Consider the following 19163-nt stretch of genomic DNA (forward strand, 5'->3'; position numbering starts at 1 on the left):
ATTTACCTCGGTAACTGATAATTGACATGACTGGGCAATTGCAGTATCGTGTGGTAAGTGTAGGACACAAGGTCTATGCATGTGGCATTGGGAGAACAAAGAAAAGGACTATCTGGCCCAAATGGAGGATCGATGGTCCAGAAGATTCCTGGAAAAGGTAACTCCTGATGTGATTCTTCCTGTGTTTTTTTTTTATTTTAATTTTTTATCATTTGTTTATTTGTTTATTTATTTATTTATTGAGAGCGTGCATGAGTGGGGGGAGGGGCAGAGAGAGGGAGACAGAGGATCCCAAGTGGGCTCTGCGTTGACAGCAAGGAGCCTGATGCGGGGTTCGAACTCACAAACCGTGAGATCATGACCTGAGCTGAAGTCGGACGTTTAACCGACCGAGCCACCCAGGCACCCATTCCTTTTTTTTTTTTTTAAACCATTTATTTTTAAAAATTGATTTATTTCAGAAAAAGAGAGTGCACGTGCCTGAGTGGGAGAGGGGCAGAGGTGGGGGAGAGAATCCCAAGCAGGCTTCGCGCTGTCAGCACAGAGCAGAACTCGGGGCTTGATCTCATGACTCTGGGATCATGAACTGAGCCCAAATCAAGAGTCGGATGCTCAATCAGCTGAGCCACCCAGACGCCCCTGGTTCTTCTTTTTTAAAAATTCGGTAAACCTTTGTGCCCCGGTTACATTGAGATCTAACTGATATGCAGCACAGTGTAAGTTTAAAATGTACATCACAATGATGGAACATATATACTGTGAAATGATTACTACAATAAGGTTCATCAACATCATCATCTCATATAGATACCATTTTCTAAAGAAGGGAATGACAATGGTCATGTATGGATTTAAAATATACTGTGACAAGAACTGACCTCGGGAGTTGAGACACGTGAATATTTTGAAATGATGATATCCTATTCAAAAAGTAGTTTGAATAGGATTTAATGGACTCTGAAACTGTACTTTTAAATTAATGAGTGTGCCTAGTAAAAAGCTTTGCACTGATAAGGAATATGAAACAGTCAACTGAAATATTATAATTATCTTATTAGTTAAAGCATCTTATTAATATGCCAATTACTTTGACAGGTTTTTGTGGGGGGGTATGAAAGGAAGGAGTTCTCTTAGCATCCTTATAATATCATTATGGATCATTTACCAAGTGTTCACCTACACATCGCCCATGATGGGTCACGCAGTCAAAATGCATGCATCATCTAGGCCTCGAGGAAATTTTGACCAAATACATTAAACCCACAGTTATGTGCCTAATACTGGGTCTTGATTTGATCGGTCAAAACCTCGAAAGTCACCACCCCCCAAAAGAAGACAACAGACATCTGGTCAATCAACTTTATTTTAGATTGCCTAAATGTGTGCTGACCTCTGTATCCAGACACAATGGAGGGTACAAAGGGAAGAAAAGACAAGATTCCTATCCTCCAAGAAATTAACATCATCCGAAGATGCATTGCATGAGACAGTAAGACTTAAGGATACATAACGAGTAGCACTGCGTAGCGCGTAACAACTCAGTACAGAGCAAACCCACACAAAGGAACGCCATCAGTGACCATGGCAGGGAGTGGAAGAGGGTGATCGGGGCACACATACTGAGGGGTGGGAAAGGCAACGGACCTGTGTTCTAGCCCCCCAGGTATCAGTGGCTTATTGTAGACCTGGGGCAATTCATTCAGCTCTGCCCCTCCTGGCCTTGGTTTGATCACCACTATAATAGAAGGTGAAGCCTGGGTGGTCTCTAAGGCCCAGCGATAACATTATGGGATTCTAAGGACAAAGGCAGAGAACTTGGACGAAGAGGACGTTATATGTAAGAGACGAGCACAAAGCCACAGAGGTGGGGAAAAAACTAGCTTTCTTGTGCATGGGCAAGGTGCATTGTGGGACAGCGAGGACCTCAAAGAGCCTGTTTAGCTACTGTAAAGATTCTGGGGGTGGTAAAGTGGGACATGGGCAAGACAGAGCGCGAAGCCAGGTACGGGGGACCACATGTAGGGGCCAAATGGAAGAAGACATACTGTGTGTGCTGCGGTCGGAAGTCTGACTTGTCTTCGTGCTCCCCACCTCATTCTCCAGTCTACACATCTTCTTGGAACTTTATTGCAACCCCTTCCCCAAACCCACACACCCGACGGAGTAAAGGGAAAGTGTAGTTACAGACGCCCCCTCCTTAGAACCGCACAAGTAGACCCCTCTTGTGGGCCAGGAAGCCGAGAGCGGTTGCCGAAAGGATGGTGGTCAGTCCAAGCAGCCTCAGCAGGCCTGGCACAGAGGGCAAATGTCTCTCCAAGAAGGTCGCGGTAGTGGGCTGCGCGGGGACATCCTGGATTCGGAGAACATACGCTGTCAGTACGGGGCTTATGCGCTTTGCTCCAGAAATATTTCCTCCAGCTCTCTGAACATGACCCACTCTTGCCAACCGCTGGGCCGTTAAATATAAAGTGCCCGCTGCTCATGACACGCATCCCCCATTCTCCGCTAGGCCCTTTACTTGGCTAATGCGGAGTCATGCTTCCAGTCTTAGTTCACAGGCTCCTGGGGGAGCCTTTCCTGTGTCCTCAGGCCAAGATGGCCCCTTGTTTTCACACTCCTGGCGTGTCTGGTTCATGAGCCTTGTGCCTTCTGGTTATCACCTGTTCTCCCCACATGTTGTCGCCCCATGGACGCAGTGGTAGGCCCTTAACATGGTGGCCGCGGCAGAGTAGCTACAAAGTCACTATTTGTTGAGGGGAATGAATCCGCGGTCCATTCAGCCCCCAGTCCCATCTCTGACAGAGGCACTAAGACAGTGATGGGCACTGGCAGAGCTTTACTTTTCACCTTGATCAAGGAGTAACTCTGACCCTTTTGACCCTTGTCCTCTGCAATGCATTTCACTCTATAGGAAAAGTTCCTGAGGTTTTATTAGAAAAGTAATAGGGCGTATACTGCAAATGCTGTTTTTAATCTAAATCTGCTCCGTTTCATTCCGCTGCATCCCTTGGACTGTAGACAGGGGATGCTGACATATCTTCCTTTCGTTTCCTACCCCTTGTTGGGAATCACCAGGTTAGAGATATATTCAGCAGGCAATCATTGAATTCTTAATATGTCCTAGAACTCTCTGGCCAAAAAAAAAAAATCGTGTTTTTTTTCCCCCTGATAATCTGCAATGGATGTGGCAGCTACAAATTTATCGATTTCTTTTACATCTCTCTCACCTCTGCCCTCACTCATGGTTATCTATCTGTCTATTTATTTATTTATTTATTTTTCCTGAGAAACAGTGATTTTATTTTATTTACCTATTTATTTGTATTAATTTTTTATTTTTTTATTATTTATGTATTTTTTTAAATATGAAATTCATTGTCAAATTGGTTTCCATTTTTTTCTGAAAAACCGGAGGTTTTATTTTATTTTGATTTTTTTAATTTTTTAATTTTTTTTAATATGAAATTTATTGTCCAATTGGTCTCCATCATGGTTATCTTTTTAAGCATGCATGGGTTGAATCACTTAGGGAAAGGCGTGGGACTATATACAAGTGGTTCTTTCTGCAAATAATTGTTTTTAGAGAAAGGAGATTTAAATTCATGAAATAAAATGCAACCTACCACTGACTCTGGTTCTCCCTGCCAGATTTCATCCTCTGGGATCTTCCCCATGGCATGCAGGATCTGAAAAGAAAGAGTTATTTTCGCGAATAGTAAAAGTGACACCATCTTCCTGCGAATCTGCTCTTTGAAGGACTAACTGGGGGCGCCAGGGTGGCTCAGTCGGCTAATCGTCCAACTCTGGCTCAGGTCATGATTCTAAGGTTTGTGAGTTCAAGCGCCTATGTCTGGCTCTGTGCTGATAGCATGGAGCCTGCTTCGGATTCTGTGTCTCCCTCTCTCTCTGCCCCTCCCCCCACTCGTGCTCGCTCTCTCTCTCTCTCTCTCTCTCTCAAAAATAAATAAACAGAAAAAAAATTTTTAAATAAAAAATACAGGACTAACTGAACGTTTCTTGGGATATCCATCAAAACACCAGGGTAAAAGCCAATGTGGTCCATTCAACCTTTAAAAGGCTCTAAAAGGTCTTTCATCTAGAACATAAGAGGCTCCAACTGTTAGGCTCACCAGAAATTTTAGTAGTTTTGAACATGAGATCATAGGGGTTGTCAGGAAATATATAAACGAATTCTGAGTCATAATAAAAATGTGTTTGGTTTTATATTAGACCTAGGTTATCTTTTAAGTATATCCATAGTGATCTTTTGCCCCATAGGGTCTTTTTACTTTGGGTTCCATGACAGATATTTTCATTATTGCTTCTGGATTAAGATGTTCATTGTTCCTGAGAATACTGTTAAAATGGTGTTTCATGGGGCGCCTGGGTGGCTCAGTCGGTTAAGTGCCGGACTTCCCCTCAGGTCATGATCTCACGGTTCGTGGATTCGAGCCCCGCGTCGGGCTCTGTGCTGGCAGCTCAGAGCCTGGAGCCTGCTTCAGATTCTGTGTCTCCCTCTCTCTCTGCCCCTCCCCCGCTCGCCCTCTGTCTCTCTGTCTCTCAAAAGTAAATAAACATTAAAAAAATTTTTAAAAGCGGTGTTTCATGGATCTTCAGGTGGAGGTTACTGGGGAGTTGGCCTCCAGGATCTCAGACATCTTCGACCTGTTTGTCAGACTCCTGCATTGCCTCCTTCCCCACAGCCCGTGACCCCGAGGCCTTACCTCTCTGGCTGCTCTCTCCCCGGCCTCCACAGCCCCCTCCATGTAGCCACTCCAGTGGGTGGCCGTCTCGGTGCCTGCAAAATAAATCCTGCCCACGGGCTGTCGTAGAACCCTTGAAACAAAAGCAAAGAGGTAAAAGTGGTCAGTCTCAGAGAGTCAGAGAAGAGCCTGCCCGCAAAGACCGAGTGTGGTCGGTTTCCTCCGATACTAAACATCAGGAGCACACTGGCAATTCTGAAATAAGGTTCACAGCTTCCTCTAGCTATCGCATGGTCCTTGTTACAGACAAGGAATGCAAGCTGAAGTCCCCTCCTGCACCAAGAGCTTACAGGTAAAGGGACTGACATCAGGGGAGTATGTATTTACGTCACCTACGTGGAACTTGGGACTATTTGAGCCAAGTCATGTATAGCTCCGTTCATGGCTCACCAGCTGTAAGCAAGGTGATACATGTCCCGGTTCCCTACCTGGCTATTCCAGCAATGAACTTGGCAAATCACTTCCTCTCGCCGAGCTCTTGGATTCCCCATCTCTTAGTGAGCACGGTCCAATGAGTTCTAAGAAGTTTTCTACTGGTGACCGGTAACAAATCTGTGGGTCTGACGACGGCTACAAGACTACCGCTCACTGAGCGCCTCCCTCTACCAGTGTTAAGAGTTTTACTGCATTCTAATTGGATCAATCCTCATCACAGCCCTATGAGGTCGGTGTTGTTATCATCCCCATTTTGCAGATGAGACTATGGAGGTACAGAGACTGTGTGTCATTGGGAAACACTGTCAAGACCCCCCCGCCTGCCCTGGCAAGAATGAAGGATTTATTCCCAGCTACTGGCCAGGGGGCAGGGGTGGGGGGGGTGCTTCCAGAACATGCCTTCTGATGTCAATCCTCTTTGGAGACTGCTGAAGAAAACTGTCTCATCTCAAGGTCATGCCTTCTCCCAGAAGCAGAAGCACTCAATGATCAATCATCATGGGGTGGTAAAGACCTAACCCCCTTGCTCCAACTTGGAACAACTCTCACGGGCCATCCTACCTCCAGAGCTCCCTAGGGGATCAGCTGAGGCCTTCACGAGACTACATCACGGTCCAACTTCTCCCTCTTCCTACTCTTGGTTCTTTCCTCTCACTTCCACAAGCATCGACACCAAGGGCTCTCTCTCATACGTAGCTCATGTGCTACCTGTGCTTCAGAGTCTGCTTCCGGGGGAGTCTAACCAGCCACAAAGTCCTTCGCTCTAGGTAATGGCTAGTAAGTGGCAGAGCTGGTATTTGAACCCAGGCCATTTGACTCCAGCACCCACAGTCTTAGCCACCTGGTTATACTTCTTCCCTCTACTGAATTACTTGATCCTTTTCAAGAACTCCACGGCATAGCTACTGTTATCATTGTCCCCTTTCTCACATGAAGAAACAGGCCTGAAGAAATGTGCCAAGAGCCACACTGCTAGAAAATAGCAGAGCCAGGATTTGAACTAGGTCTCCCAGAGGTCCAGGTCTCTGTTTTTTATCCTCTATGCTTTGTCTCGTGTATCATCATCACTAGTTAGGAAGGAGTGCCCATACGCTATACAATGGGACAAAAGTGCGTTAGAACTTAGCTTCTAAGAGGGATGGTTTGTTGCTACCCTGACAAAAACACCATATGGGGAGCACTGTTATGATGTCATTATTCATCCTATCTTAAGTTTCCTTTTTTTTTTTTTTACAATTTTTTTAATATTTATTTTTGAGAGAGAGAGAGAGAGAGAGAGAGAGCGAGCCCAGGTGGGGGAGGGGCAAAGAGAGAGGCAGACACAAAATCCGAAGCAGGTTCCAGGCTCTGAGCTGTCAGCCCAGGGCCCGACACGGGGCTCAAACCCACGAACCGTGAGATCACGACCTGAGCCAAAACCAAGAGTCGGATGCTTAACCAACTGAGCCACCCAGGCTCCCCATCAGGTTTCCATTATATCAAGTAAAGGATGTGGATGTCCAGAGCGAACAACCAAACTCTTATCTTGGTCAACCCTGTATACCACCAAGACTTTTATCAGCCAAAAAATGGGCATGCTTCAATTAGTGGGGTTTTCTTTCATTGGCCCTTACTGTTGCCAAGTAGGAAGTAGAAGACAAGATATTGTAGAATATTAAATACTGACTATAGTGCATGGAATAATCTGGAATGATCCATAGCCAGCATGGTCTGGAGAGCCTAAGGGTATTCAGGAAGGGCTCCCTGCCAGAGAAGGTAAATTTGCTTTCTCCAAGTTCATTAAACAATGTTGCTTTCACCACATGTTGGCTTTTTTCAGCTTGAGGGAACTAACCCCCAAATTGGAAACCCCAGGATGGAAGGCCTGGCCAAATCCTAGAGTGAAATATTAGAGGAGAGAAGAAAGGCTTAGAGAACTAGTCAGGCTAATACGTTGCCACGTAAAAATGTAAAAACCAAGAATTAATGTCAAACAGAGAGATAGTTTTTCTCTACTTGCCATGTGCAAATCTTCGCTTGTGGGGGGGGGGGGAAGTCCAACAGCTGGAGAAGAAACGTCCCTGCCTTTTTTACCGCAGGTGAGTGAGCAGATGGTATCTATTCACAAAAAAGGATATTTCCACGTATATTCCTCATGGCTTGCTGGAGTAAAATATTTCTTTATGTGTTTCACTGCTTCATCACTACCATTAGTTTTTCTGTCTACCCGGAAGTAAAACTCCTTAAGAACTATGGGTTCTTGGGGCGCCTGGGTGGCTCAGTCGGTTATGCGTCCGACTTCGGCTCAGGTCACGATCTCGCGGCTCGTGAGTTCGAGCCCCACGTCAGGCTCTGTGCTGACAGCTCAGAGCCCGGAGCCTGCTTTGGATTCTGTGCCTCCCTCTCTCTCTGCTCTTGCCCTGCTCACACTCTGTCTCTCAAAAAGTGAATAAACATTAACAAATATTTAATTAAAATATTTGTTAAAAAATATGTATAAAAATAAATATGTATAAAAATAAAAATGTTAAAAAATAAATAATAAGTAAAATATGTGTTCTTTACTAAAGCGCTGTCAATACTGCCCCCTGTCTTCATCTGGAAGCAGGATCTTTTCCGTGTACTTCCAGAGTCATGAAGATAACCCTCTCTGCAGTATCTCAAATGTCATAAACCTGAAGGGTCAAAGGAAGATATACTGAGCCTTAGTTTCTACCTTACGAATTGCAGCTAGCGATATGAAGGCTGACACACGTCCTTGGGAAGAAATAAAGATGAAAAAAGGGCATTATCATGTCACCACCAATGCCCGACACGATGGGGTCTACATTGTTTCTGTCACGTGGCCAGGGTCACGCCAGTGTGGGTGAATCTCCTTTTCACTCCCCACCATCCCAATGCCAGAGAGACATTTTCTTGCAACACCTTATGGGATTGAGCATAAAACTTGCCAGCCCGTGGTCAGAGATCTAATCGAATCACGAAACCAAAACCAAAAGTGATGCTCTGATCGGCCGTTCTTTGTTGAAAGGGTAAGTTTTGTATTCTTGATCGTGTTCTATGAGGCAAAGGATCCTATTTGCTTTTCTGATTCTCTATTCCCTTTCCAATGTCACCCAGAGCCCAGTCATGCAGAACTCTCCCCAGACAACCCATAAACTTGAAGGACTCCAAGTGTTTGCTCATAATGGTCCATCTGCCCAGGATGCGTTCTCCAATATCTTTCCCCGCCTTCTATACTCCTCAGGTGGTATGTGTATTATGAAGCCTTCTTAGATTTCTCTCGGTCAGGCAAGCCGATCCCTCCCTGGGTCCCCCATGGTATCTGTAAGCCCATCTGTTAGAGGACCTACCACAATGTCTGCTGTCCTCTCTTCTCTCAATCCCCACCACAGCCCCCAACGCTGTCAGCTCCTTCACGGCAGGGAGGAATTTTCTCAGTATCGAAGTTTCTAGCACAGTGTTTGGCAAATGGTTGGCACTTAGCCAATAAATCCCGAATGAAGCGATTACTATGGACGTATTCTATACTTAGCAAATCCAAAAATTGGGCAGGTCGGCGTCCTTGATAATAAACTTCAAAGCAATTCTGACTTGAGGATTGCTTTTATTAATGCTGTACCCATGCGGGCAGGTCTACGGTTCCACTTAAGGAGATCTTACTGAGCTCTAAAGTCAGTATAAAGATAATTCTTCTGACAATACAAGTGAGCCCTCTGACTCTCTGAATTCCTGTTCTTATGTGGCAACCTTCGTTGGTTACATTGATTGGGCCCGCTCCTTCAGAGGGACTCAGAGGGCAAAGCACCAGCATGATGGAGAATTAGAATGACTTCACTCATGAGATTCACAAGATGCAAAGGAAACTGGGGATTTCTTGCTCCTTCTTGTCTTTTGTAAGAATTTACCAAAAAAGAAAAAAAAAGGGAGAAAAGCCATCGGAACCCATTTAGAGTCTGGATTCAGACTCACGGAATTTCAGTGACAGCTTAGCGCGCTTTTGCTCTACCTTCCATATTGAGTCATGATCCCAGGGGGGAAGTAGGTGGTGTAACAGCCCCCGGAGTATTGCTCCTCGCACCAGTTCTTCTCTTCGTAGTGGACGGGCTGCAAGACGGAAGGACAAAAGCTTAGAGGAGACCCAGAGGAAGCCAGCTAGGCTGGAATAAATCAAACACAGTCTGGTAGGCTTCCTACTGAAGAACCAATATCGATCTGAAATAGAGCCTTCTTAGCCCGATAACGTTAGAGACATATCTTCAGGAAGCTAAGTGTCCTTGCTAATAAACTCTGAAGAAATTCTGACCCAAGAAAAGTTCTCTCACTTGGTGGATGCATGTGTCAGGAACCGTTGGTCAACTGCAACTGTCTTGTTCCATTTTTAAATTGGTCTTACCTTTTATTTTGTTTTGTTTTATGTATGTATTTATGAATATATTTTTTTATTTTTAATTTTTTTAATGTGTATTTTTGATAGAGAGAGAGACACACACACACACAGAGCGAGAGGAGGAGGGGCAGAGAGAGAGGGAGACACAGAATCCGAAGCAGGTTCTGGGCTCTGAGCTGTCAGCACAGAGCCCGACGTGGGGCTCGAACTCATGAACTGTGAGAGCATGACCTAAGCTGAAGTTGGAGGCTTAACCAACTGAGCCACCCAGGTGCCCCTATTTTTCTTTTAGACAGAGAGAGAGAGAGCAGGTGTGAGTGGGGTAGACAGGCAGAGAGAGGAGGAGAGAGAGAGAGAGAGGGAGGGAGAAAGAGAGAAAATCCCAAGCAGGCTCCGCACTGTCAACGCAGAGCCCGATGTAGAACTCGAACCCACAAAAGTGTAAGATCATGACCTGAGCCAAAATCGAGTCAGATGCTTAACTGACTGAGCCACCCAGGCACCCCATGACTGGTGTTTTCTGTTTAAAAATGCTGTTCAAGATGGGAATGTAAGCTGGTGCAGCCACTCTGGAAAACAGTATGGAGGTTCCTTAAAAAATTAAAAATAGAACTACCCTGTGACCCAGCAATTGCACTACTAGGTATTTATCCAAGGGATACAAGTGTGCTGTTTCGAAGGGACACATGCACCCTAATGTTTATAACAGCGCTGTGGACAATAGCCAAAGTGTGGAAAGAGTCCAAATGTCCATCGATGGATGAATGGATAAAGAAGATGTGGTATAAATATACAATGGAGTATTACTCGGCAATCAAAAAGAATGAAATCTTGCCATTTGCAACTACGTGGATGGAACTGGAGGGTATTATGCTGAGTGAAATTAGTCAGAGAAAGACAAAAATCATATGACTTCACTCATATGAGGACTTTAAAAGACAAAACAGATGAACATAAGGGAAGGGAAATAAAAATAATATAAAAACAGGGAGGGGGACAAAGCATAAGAGACTCATAAATATGGAGAACAGACAGAGGGTTACTGGAGGGGTTGTGGGAGGGAGGATGGGCTAAATGGGTAAGGGACACTAAGAAATCTACTCCTGAAATCATTGTTGCACTATATGTTAACTAATTTGGATGTAAATTAAAAAAAATAAAATTAAAAAAAAATAAATTAATTAAAATGCTGTTCAAGAGGGGCGCCCAGGTGGTTCAGCAAGTTAAAAAAAATTTTTCTTAATCTTTATTTATTTTTGAGAGAGAGACAGAGTGTGAGCAGGGGAGGAGCTGAGGGGAGACAGAATCTGAAGCAGGCTCCAGGCCCTGAGCTGTCAGCACAGAGCCCGATGTGGGGCCCGGACTCACGAACCGTGAGATCATGACCTGAGCCGAAGTCGGACGCTTAACCGATTGAGCCATGCAGGCGCCCCATACCAGCGAGTTAAGCATCTGACTTTTGATTTTGACTCAGGTCATGATATGGTCCATGAGTTCGAGCCCCACGTTGGGCTCTGTGCTGACAGCTTAGAGCCTGAAGCCTGCTTCGGATTCTGTCTCCCTCCCCCCGCTTGTGCTCTGTCTCTCTCTCTCTCAAGGATAAATAAACATTACAAAAAAAAAAAAAGAATGAACAAAAATGATAAACTGAAAAGCCAGAGCAGCCTGACTAGGAGGAAGCGAGCCACGGTGAAGTTGAGCAAGATAAGTGTGAAAGTAATAAGATTAAGCCATGTAGCTGCTCAACTAGGTCACGGTGTGCATTGGGGAGATTTGGATTTAAGAGGCTTAGCACGTTCAACATTCTTAGCCCCCTCATTAGATTTTTCTCACGCTCTAACTGCTCATATGTACATGGGTCCCCATTGTCTTCAAATGCTTCATGGATAACTGGATTTAATAATCGCTTTCAAAAGGTGATTTTAATCCATGTTCGAACGTTAAAGAGCCAGCAGTCCGGTGAATGTAACAAGAACATCAATTCATTGCTTTAAAGACGGAGCAGGGAGGTGGTTACGGCTACTGGTTAAGGGCACACTGGGTCCTCTGACTGTCACCAAATGCCCCTACCACACTGCCTCTCTGTCCCGCCCCATCCTGCCTTTATCCACCTGGGTCGGTGGGGGGTTACTGCTGGTTTATCTTGAAGAAAATCAAGAGCCAGGAAGAGCTCTGAACTCAGGGTCAAGTGTAGCATCGCCGGATACGCAACAGCGCTGCAGGGTTCTTGAGCTGCCAAGGGCACAGCCGGGACCCATCTTCTCTGGGACAACTTGGAAGCTGACCAGCCCCGTGCAGACCTTCCGAGAAGATTTCCAAGAAAACACGGGCTCTAGAACCCTACTTGCGTGAGCCCCTCCCCAGTAGTCCCTTGAGGACACAGCCAGATCTCTCTCTCTCTGTCTCTCTCTCTCTCTCTCTCTCTCTCTCTCGGGAAAGAGATGAAACACAGCCTTACTTGCAAAGCTTCTTGGGAGCCGAGAACTTTTGCATAAAGCTCACAGAGTTTCTTCATCCTACGGAAGGGGTGGGGGGGAGAAAAAGACAAAAGTGAAAACGAAGAACAAAAGAAAGTAAAAGACCCTGTGAGCTGTTGCTTCCACTAATCATTTCATTTTAGTTTTTCCAAATAAGGCACTTTGTTCTTTAAAAAAAAATTTTTTTTGATGTTTATTTTATTTTTGAAAGAGAGAGAGAGAGACAGAGTGGGAACAGGGAGGGGCAGAGGGAGAGAGAGACACAGAATCCGAAGCAGGCTCCAGGCTCCGAACTGTCAGCACAGAGCCCGATGCGGGGCTTGAACCCACGAACCGTGAGATCATGACCTGAGCCGAAGTCGGACGCTTTAACTGACTGAGCCACCCAGATGCCCCAACAAGGCATTTTGTATCTATTCCAAATGTCTTAAATCTATGAGGTCACAAATAGTATTAAGGGAGACAAAGTGATACATGGCCTGCATTGCAGGGGGCACCCGGCAATTTGTTTATTCATTCAAGAATTGTGTACTTGAGTGTCTGACGTCAACTGAGGTCATGAACTCACTGTTCGTGAGTTCAAGCCCTGCGTCGGGCTCTGCGCTGACAGGGTACAACCTGCTTTGGATCCTCTGTCTCCTTGTCTCTCTGGCCCTCCCCCACTGTCTCTCTCAAAAATAAATAAACATTTTAAAAAAAAGGAGAAAACAGTGTGTACCTCTGAAGTCGGTCAGTCTGCTAAGTGCTAAAGATTCTGGAGGGATCTGGACATGATCCCCCTTCCTGTCAGCCTCCGTCCCCCAACCAGGCAATGGCCAGAGCGGAAAGAGGAAACAGCCAGAAAAGCTTTGCATGCTGCTTCTGCAGAACACTTAAATACTAGGAGATTTTGAGCAGGTTCCTTAAGCTCTCTGAGCTTTAGTTTTATCAAGAAACTGGCATGATTGTTTCCATTCCTGGTGTAAAACCGTGTGGCCCTCAGACCACCACCATCATCAGCAGGAGCATCACCCTGGGAACTTAGAAATGCGAATTCTCAGGCCCCACCCCAGACCTGCTGGTTCAGAAACAACAGTGGCAAAGCTGGGTTTTCCCAAGCCTTCCAGGAGATTCTCAAGTTTGAGGACCACTGATGTGAAGCACATAAAGGTCCCCGCCCAGTAACTGGGACATAACAGGTGTTCAATAAATGGTGGCTCTTAAGGTTGATTTTATTTTTGAGAGAGAGACAGAGACACGGCCCGCGTGTGGGGGGGGCAGAGAGACAGGGAGACACAGAAAAGAAGGCGGCTCCAGGTCTGAGCTGTCAGCATGGAGCCCGACGTGGGGCTCAAGCTCACGAACCGTGAGCTCAAGACCAGAGCCAAAGTCAGACGCTTAACCGACCTGAGCCACCCAGGCGCCCCAATAAATGGTAGCTCTTAAGAAATTTAGTTTCATGGAGGAATTGGACATTAGCCAACAGTTAGCATTAGTCAGTTAAGGAATGACATTATAGTTATTTCAAGTCTGATTTTTATAGAACGCTGAAGGGAATCTTACAAATGATTTAGAGTCAGGCAATGACTTTCAAAAGTAGCATGACAACCTACGAGAAAGACAGATTATTCAGTATGATGGTACTGGGACAAAGAGCTACCCATGATTGAAACCAAGTTCAAGTCCCCTGCGACTTCTTACACCAAAATATATTTAGGAGGACGAAAGAGCTTCAACATAATAGATGAAAATGAAAAAGTAATTGGAAAATGAGCGATTTTTACGATAATCTTGGAATAGAAAAATCGTTTCTGGGGCACCTAGGTGGCTCAGTTGGTTAAGTGCCTGACTCTTGATTTTGGCTCAGGTCATGATCTCATGGTTTGTGAGTTCGAGCCCCACATCGGGCTTTACGCTGTCAATCCGTGCTTCGGATTCTCTCACTGCCCCTCCCCCAGGCACCCTCTCTTCCTCTCTCAAAATAAATAAACATTTTTAAAAGAAGTTTTTTCTAGGGGCACCTGGGTGGCTCAGTTGGTTGAGCATCTGACTTTGGCTCAGGTCATGATCTCACGGTTCAGGAGTTCAAGCCCCAGGTCGGGTTCTGTGCTGACGGCTCAGAGCCTGGAGCCTGCTTTGGATTCTGTCTCCGTGTCTGTGCCCCTCCCCCGTTCGCGCTCTGTCTCTCTATCGCTCTCAAAAGCAAACATTAAAAATTTTTTAAAAATCTTTTCAATGTATACAAGACCATTCAGAAGCAATGATTTTAAGCATTGATAAATTGAACTTCATAGGAAGTTAAAATTTTATTATAGCATCAAACAAATAAACCATAAACATGGTCAAAAGATAAACTGGGAAAAGAGTTGTTGGAGGCACTGTTCCAGGCACTGGAGATCCAGCAGTGAATGGGCCAGACGAAACCTCCTACCTTCTTGGATCTTAATATTCCAGTGGCAATTTTTTTTTAGGTGCGTGGCCCCATCAGACCTCCATACCCCCGGCCAAGCACAGTGGTGGCCATAGTCCCGGAGGATGGTGATAACAGGCGGGGAAGGAATGCAACTCAGAGGCTCTTAGTTGGGAAATCCGCATCAGTGGTGGTGTGGGAATAAATAATTGGCGGGGGTGAACACTAACTGCTGGAAGAAACTGCGGCCTCCAGAAAAACTCGTCCCTCTGTATCTCTCATCTGTAACTGTCACACATCACTCATGCAACGACACAGCAGATTGCCCTGCCATGCAGTCATTTAGTCTACCTGGTTGTCTCCTTCCCAAGTACATTTCCTGCCCCTGGGTTATGTCCATTTCTGTATTCAAGATAGCTCCTTGCATGGTATCTTATGTACAATAAACTCACCAAGTGATCATCTGAATACTTGGTTCTTTAGTTATTGGCACGGGGCCTTTACACAAAGACCCTCATATTTAACACAGCTCCCCCGTCGCATTGGTGGCACACATATTATTAGGCGGTCTTTACGTTATAAAGTGTAGTAAAATGGAAAGGCAGGCGAGTAGGCGGAAAAGAAGGAAAGAAGAAAGGAAAGGAGGGAGGGAGAAGGAAGGGGGGGAGGGAAGAAAGAAAGAAGAGTGATTTTTTTTCTTACCTTTCATCTTTGGTAAGACGTGCCAGTTTCCTGGCTTTGTGGGCAAGGATAAATCTAAAACATACAAATAAGGGGGGAAATTAATGGCTGCTTTCATCCTGGCCTCATTTCTACAGCCACACATGTGCCTCGAGTACAATCGAAAAGTTGACCAGAAGAAACACATTCTATACTAATTTATCTTGTTCAATGTTTTACTATTTACGTGCTGCATCCTTGACATTGACAAGCACCTTCTAGCTTCTGGGATGTGAGGGACTAAACACAGATGATGGCCATAATTTCTGCCTAAGATAATGACTATGATTGACCTACCTCCCCCACGTGGCTGATGGCCAACAAGAATGAGCCCTTGGGTCTCAAATGCTCATCTAAGGTTGGAGCTTTTTCAACTTCATCCAGCCCTTGCTCTTTGATTCTGTCCCCATGATGGTGTCTCCCTAGTGCCCAGACTCGGAAAATCTGCCTCCATTTGTAGCTCTATAATCGCCTTCAACTTAACAACTGGCTTTGATTTCCCTGTTGTCGCTCGTGCTTCTCTTGGAAATAAATTTGTATATATCTCAGGGCCCATGTCAGTTTTGGCTGCTTCAGGTAATCACCAATCTGGACTGGTTCTGACCACTAAGACATCCCCAATCTGTGCCGCTTTTCCCTGCCAAGCAGAGGGCTGGGCCGGCCTTAGATCCTCTCTAGCAGGACTTGGAAAATCTCAGCATCCCACCTAAGTACCATGGATGCCCATACGGCATCCACAAGAAGCCCTTTTAGTAAAACACCCCACATCATCTTCATATTATGCTTTCATAAAAGATAGGCCACCAAAATATAGCTACTCCCCAGCACTAAATACGAAGCAGAAAATGGATATAACAAACTTTAAAATATTTTTAGTATTCTACTTCTTTTCTAAATATCTATCCATTGGAACACATTATTATTTTTTTCTAAAAGCATTAAGAATTTTTCTACTGCCGGATTTGGAGAATAGTGCCATTGGGTAAAAAATTATTTAACAATGTTTGGGGCACATTTATGAAGAGCCTGGGGATATTTTGGCAACACCGAATGGCATCCACACCACCATAAGCATGCCTTACCCCATTATGGCGGCATAGTTGCCATCAGGTTTGGTATCATCCAACGTGTAGGCAATTGGAGCTTCCTCTCCTTCAATAATCATGGTTCCACAGTAATCTTGGAGAAGCGCAAAACGGAAAAAGATAGTCATCACTCTGTCAAACTACCCAGAACAGTTACTGCAAAGCATACATTTTCAACGTAAGAAGCCCAAAGGCCAGGGTGCCTGGGTGGCTCCGTTGGTTAAGCACCTGACCTGTTGGGTTTTGGCGAAGGTCATGATCTCACGGTTCGTTTGTTCGAGCCCTGCGTCCATTCTCTTTCCTTCTCTCTCTGCCCCATCCCCGCTTGCGCTCTCTCTCTCTCTCTCTCTCAAAATAAATGAATAAACTTAAAAACATTTTTGTAAATAAAAATAGAAAAATAAAAAAAGAAGCCCAAAGGCCAAATATAAGATGTTACACTCTCAATAATGAAGGCAGACCAAACTGATGTCAAAAGGAGGGGTAAGTAGCCAACATTTTGTGAAAAATCAAACTGTAGACACCTCTCTGCACAGAATAAAGCAATGTGATGTTATGAATGACTCCAGGCCACAATTCAATAAAATCTTATTTTCATGCTAAGACTGGGTCCTGTCCCATTTCCTCTTTCATAAGAAATCAGATAAACCCTGGGGCGCCTGGGTGGCTCAGTCGGTTGAGCGGCCGACTTCAGCCCAGGTCATGGTCTCACGGTCCGTGAGTTCGAGCCCCGCGTCGGGCTCTGTGCTGACAGCTCAGAGCCTGGAGCCTGTTTCAGATTCTGTGTCTCCCTCTCTCTCTGACCCTCCCCCGTTCATGCTCTGTCTCTCTCTGTCTGAAAAATAAATAAACGTTAAAAAAAAATTAAAAAAAAAAAAAGAAATCAGATAAACCCAAAGATGTGTAAAAAAAAAAAAAAACAAAAACACTAGTCAATTGTAAAATAGAAGGGACTGAATGTTCATATTTTAGGGGAAGCCACTTAGACTAAGCCAACTGTTGTTGATTTTCTGGAGACAGGGCACAGAGTCCTAAACCCTCATTTGCTACACGATCTCCAGAACAACTTGCGAAACATCTGCTCATTCCGGGCAAAAGCGCTTCTCTCAGTCCCCCCCATCATTTCCTGGCAAATCTGAGGTTGTTTGAACGAACTTAAGGTGGATCTGAAACAAATGTTGTGCAGAAAATGCAATGAGAGGGTTTGAAAAGGAGAAAGAAAAAACAGAGAACGGACCCTGAGGGTATACACCGCCCTCAACCTGTGTGTGAGCAGACATACCTGAAGGCTTTTGTGTACCTACACCTGCTTCTCTCTCTCTCTCCTTCCACATTCCCCCGGCTGTGCACCCATGAGAATCAAAGTCTCAGTCAGCCACTGCACAGGGCAGTGCTTGCCTACCGCTCCAGGGTGCAGGGACAGGAAAAATGTTGAGAAAAGCTGAAGTATGGGAAGAAGAAATGTCTTAAGTCCATCCAAGAACTCCAGAAGATTTAAGGATCCAAGAGAAATAGCCAACGAATCCTCCATTATAAGACGACAAGAAAGAAAAGACAAACAGGACAGGATGTGATAAGAGAAAAGAAAGAGGGGCGCCCGGGTGGCTCAGTCAGTTAAGCGTCCAACTCTTGATTTCGACTCAGGTCAGGATCTCGCGGTTCGTGGGTTCCAGCCCTGAATCGGGCTCTGTGCTGACAGTGCGGAGCCTGCTCGGAATTCTCGCTCTCTCCCTCTCTCTCAAAATAAAAAAAAAAAAAGAGAGCCAGAGAAAAGAAAGAGTGCACACTGATGGTGTGTGGGTCAGCTGGATTGGACAGAGAGCTTGTGAAGGACACCGGCTGTCCCGAATGGAGGCCCTGCTTTTTGGATGGAGTGGTTCTTTAGACACCTCTTCCCAGAGCAATGCTGGCCTCTGAGCCATGCAGGCACACTGGGCGCAAGTGAAGGAACAAGGGGCAGAGAGAAGAGTCCCGTATATGCCAGGACAAAGAAGGAACTCTTGGGGAAGACAAGACAATGATTCAGCGAGTAGAAGACATCTCTCTGAAAGAGGTAAGTAACATTCTCAGGGAGAAAGGAGAAGATATGACAGTCATCGGAGGTGAAAAAGAGGAATATGCAGGCTAAAATAATTTAATGGGATTTTTTGAGTGTGGGGGTGTGGAGGGAGAAGTTTAGAGAAAACGATCACCTTCCTCTGAAAGAATAACTGAAGTTCACCAAAGACACAACTGAAGGAAAAATAAGGAAGAATGTCCTATCAGATGCCAAACATATTATAAAGCCACAGTCATCCAAACAGTACAGCACTGGGGTGCCTGGGTGGCTCAGTTGGTGAAGCCTCTGACTCTTGATTTTGGCTCAGGTCGTGATGCCACAGTGTGTGGGATCGAGCCCCGCATTGGGCTCTGCAGCGATATCGTGGAGCCTGCTTGGGATTCTCTCTCTCCTTCTCTTTCTGCCCCACCCCTGCTTGCGCGCTCTCTCTCTCTCTCTCTCTAAAAAATAAATAAATAAACATTAAAGAAAACCAGTACAGACACTTCATAGGATTGGATAATATAAATATGTGCTCTCCAAACTGGGATGCGCACACATAGATTGCGCGCCTAGATAGCGGAGGAAGTTGTTTGAAATTCTTGCTTTTTAATCCACCTTTTCAAAAAAGTCTACTTTTGTATATTTTATAATTATAACAATGCATTTTCCAGAGGTCCATGTCTATAACTTAGGAATAAACATATACACTGGTCATCAATGTTTACGTTTTTTTTATGTATTGGGCTACAAACAAAATCTGGAGCCCAGCGACAAAGACGGGAAAGGGTTAATCCAGAAAAGCCCCACGTATATACGGGAGTTCAGTAGGCTGTACCATCATAAACAAATTTTAAAGACAATCTGCAACATATACAGAAAACAGC

General features: G+C 45.1%; 1 protein-coding gene across 1 annotated transcript in view; it reads right to left on the reverse strand.

Moving 5' to 3' along the window:
• Window positions 1-1345: 1345 nt before the first annotated feature.
• MAOB (monoamine oxidase B) overlaps window positions 1346-19163 on the reverse strand; it is a 113069-nt gene continuing 95251 nt past the window's right edge. The window contains exons 9-15 of the mRNA XM_049643733.1: window positions 16236-16332; window positions 15136-15189; window positions 12026-12083; window positions 9187-9284; window positions 4725-4836; window positions 3624-3686; window positions 1346-2350 (exon numbers count right to left, since the gene is read on the reverse strand). Of these exons, the coding sequence (XP_049499690.1) occupies window positions 2198-2350; window positions 3624-3686; window positions 4725-4836; window positions 9187-9284; window positions 12026-12083; window positions 15136-15189; window positions 16236-16332 (635 nt within the window). The 3' untranslated portion in view covers window positions 1346-2197. The remainder of the gene's footprint in view (window positions 2351-3623; window positions 3687-4724; window positions 4837-9186; window positions 9285-12025; window positions 12084-15135; window positions 15190-16235; window positions 16333-19163) is intronic.

The sequence above is a fragment of the Panthera uncia genome, chromosome X (genome assembly GCF_023721935.1).
Source record: "Panthera uncia isolate 11264 chromosome X, Puncia_PCG_1.0, whole genome shotgun sequence".
NCBI classification, from domain to species: Eukaryota; Metazoa; Chordata; class Mammalia; order Carnivora; family Felidae; genus Panthera; species Panthera uncia.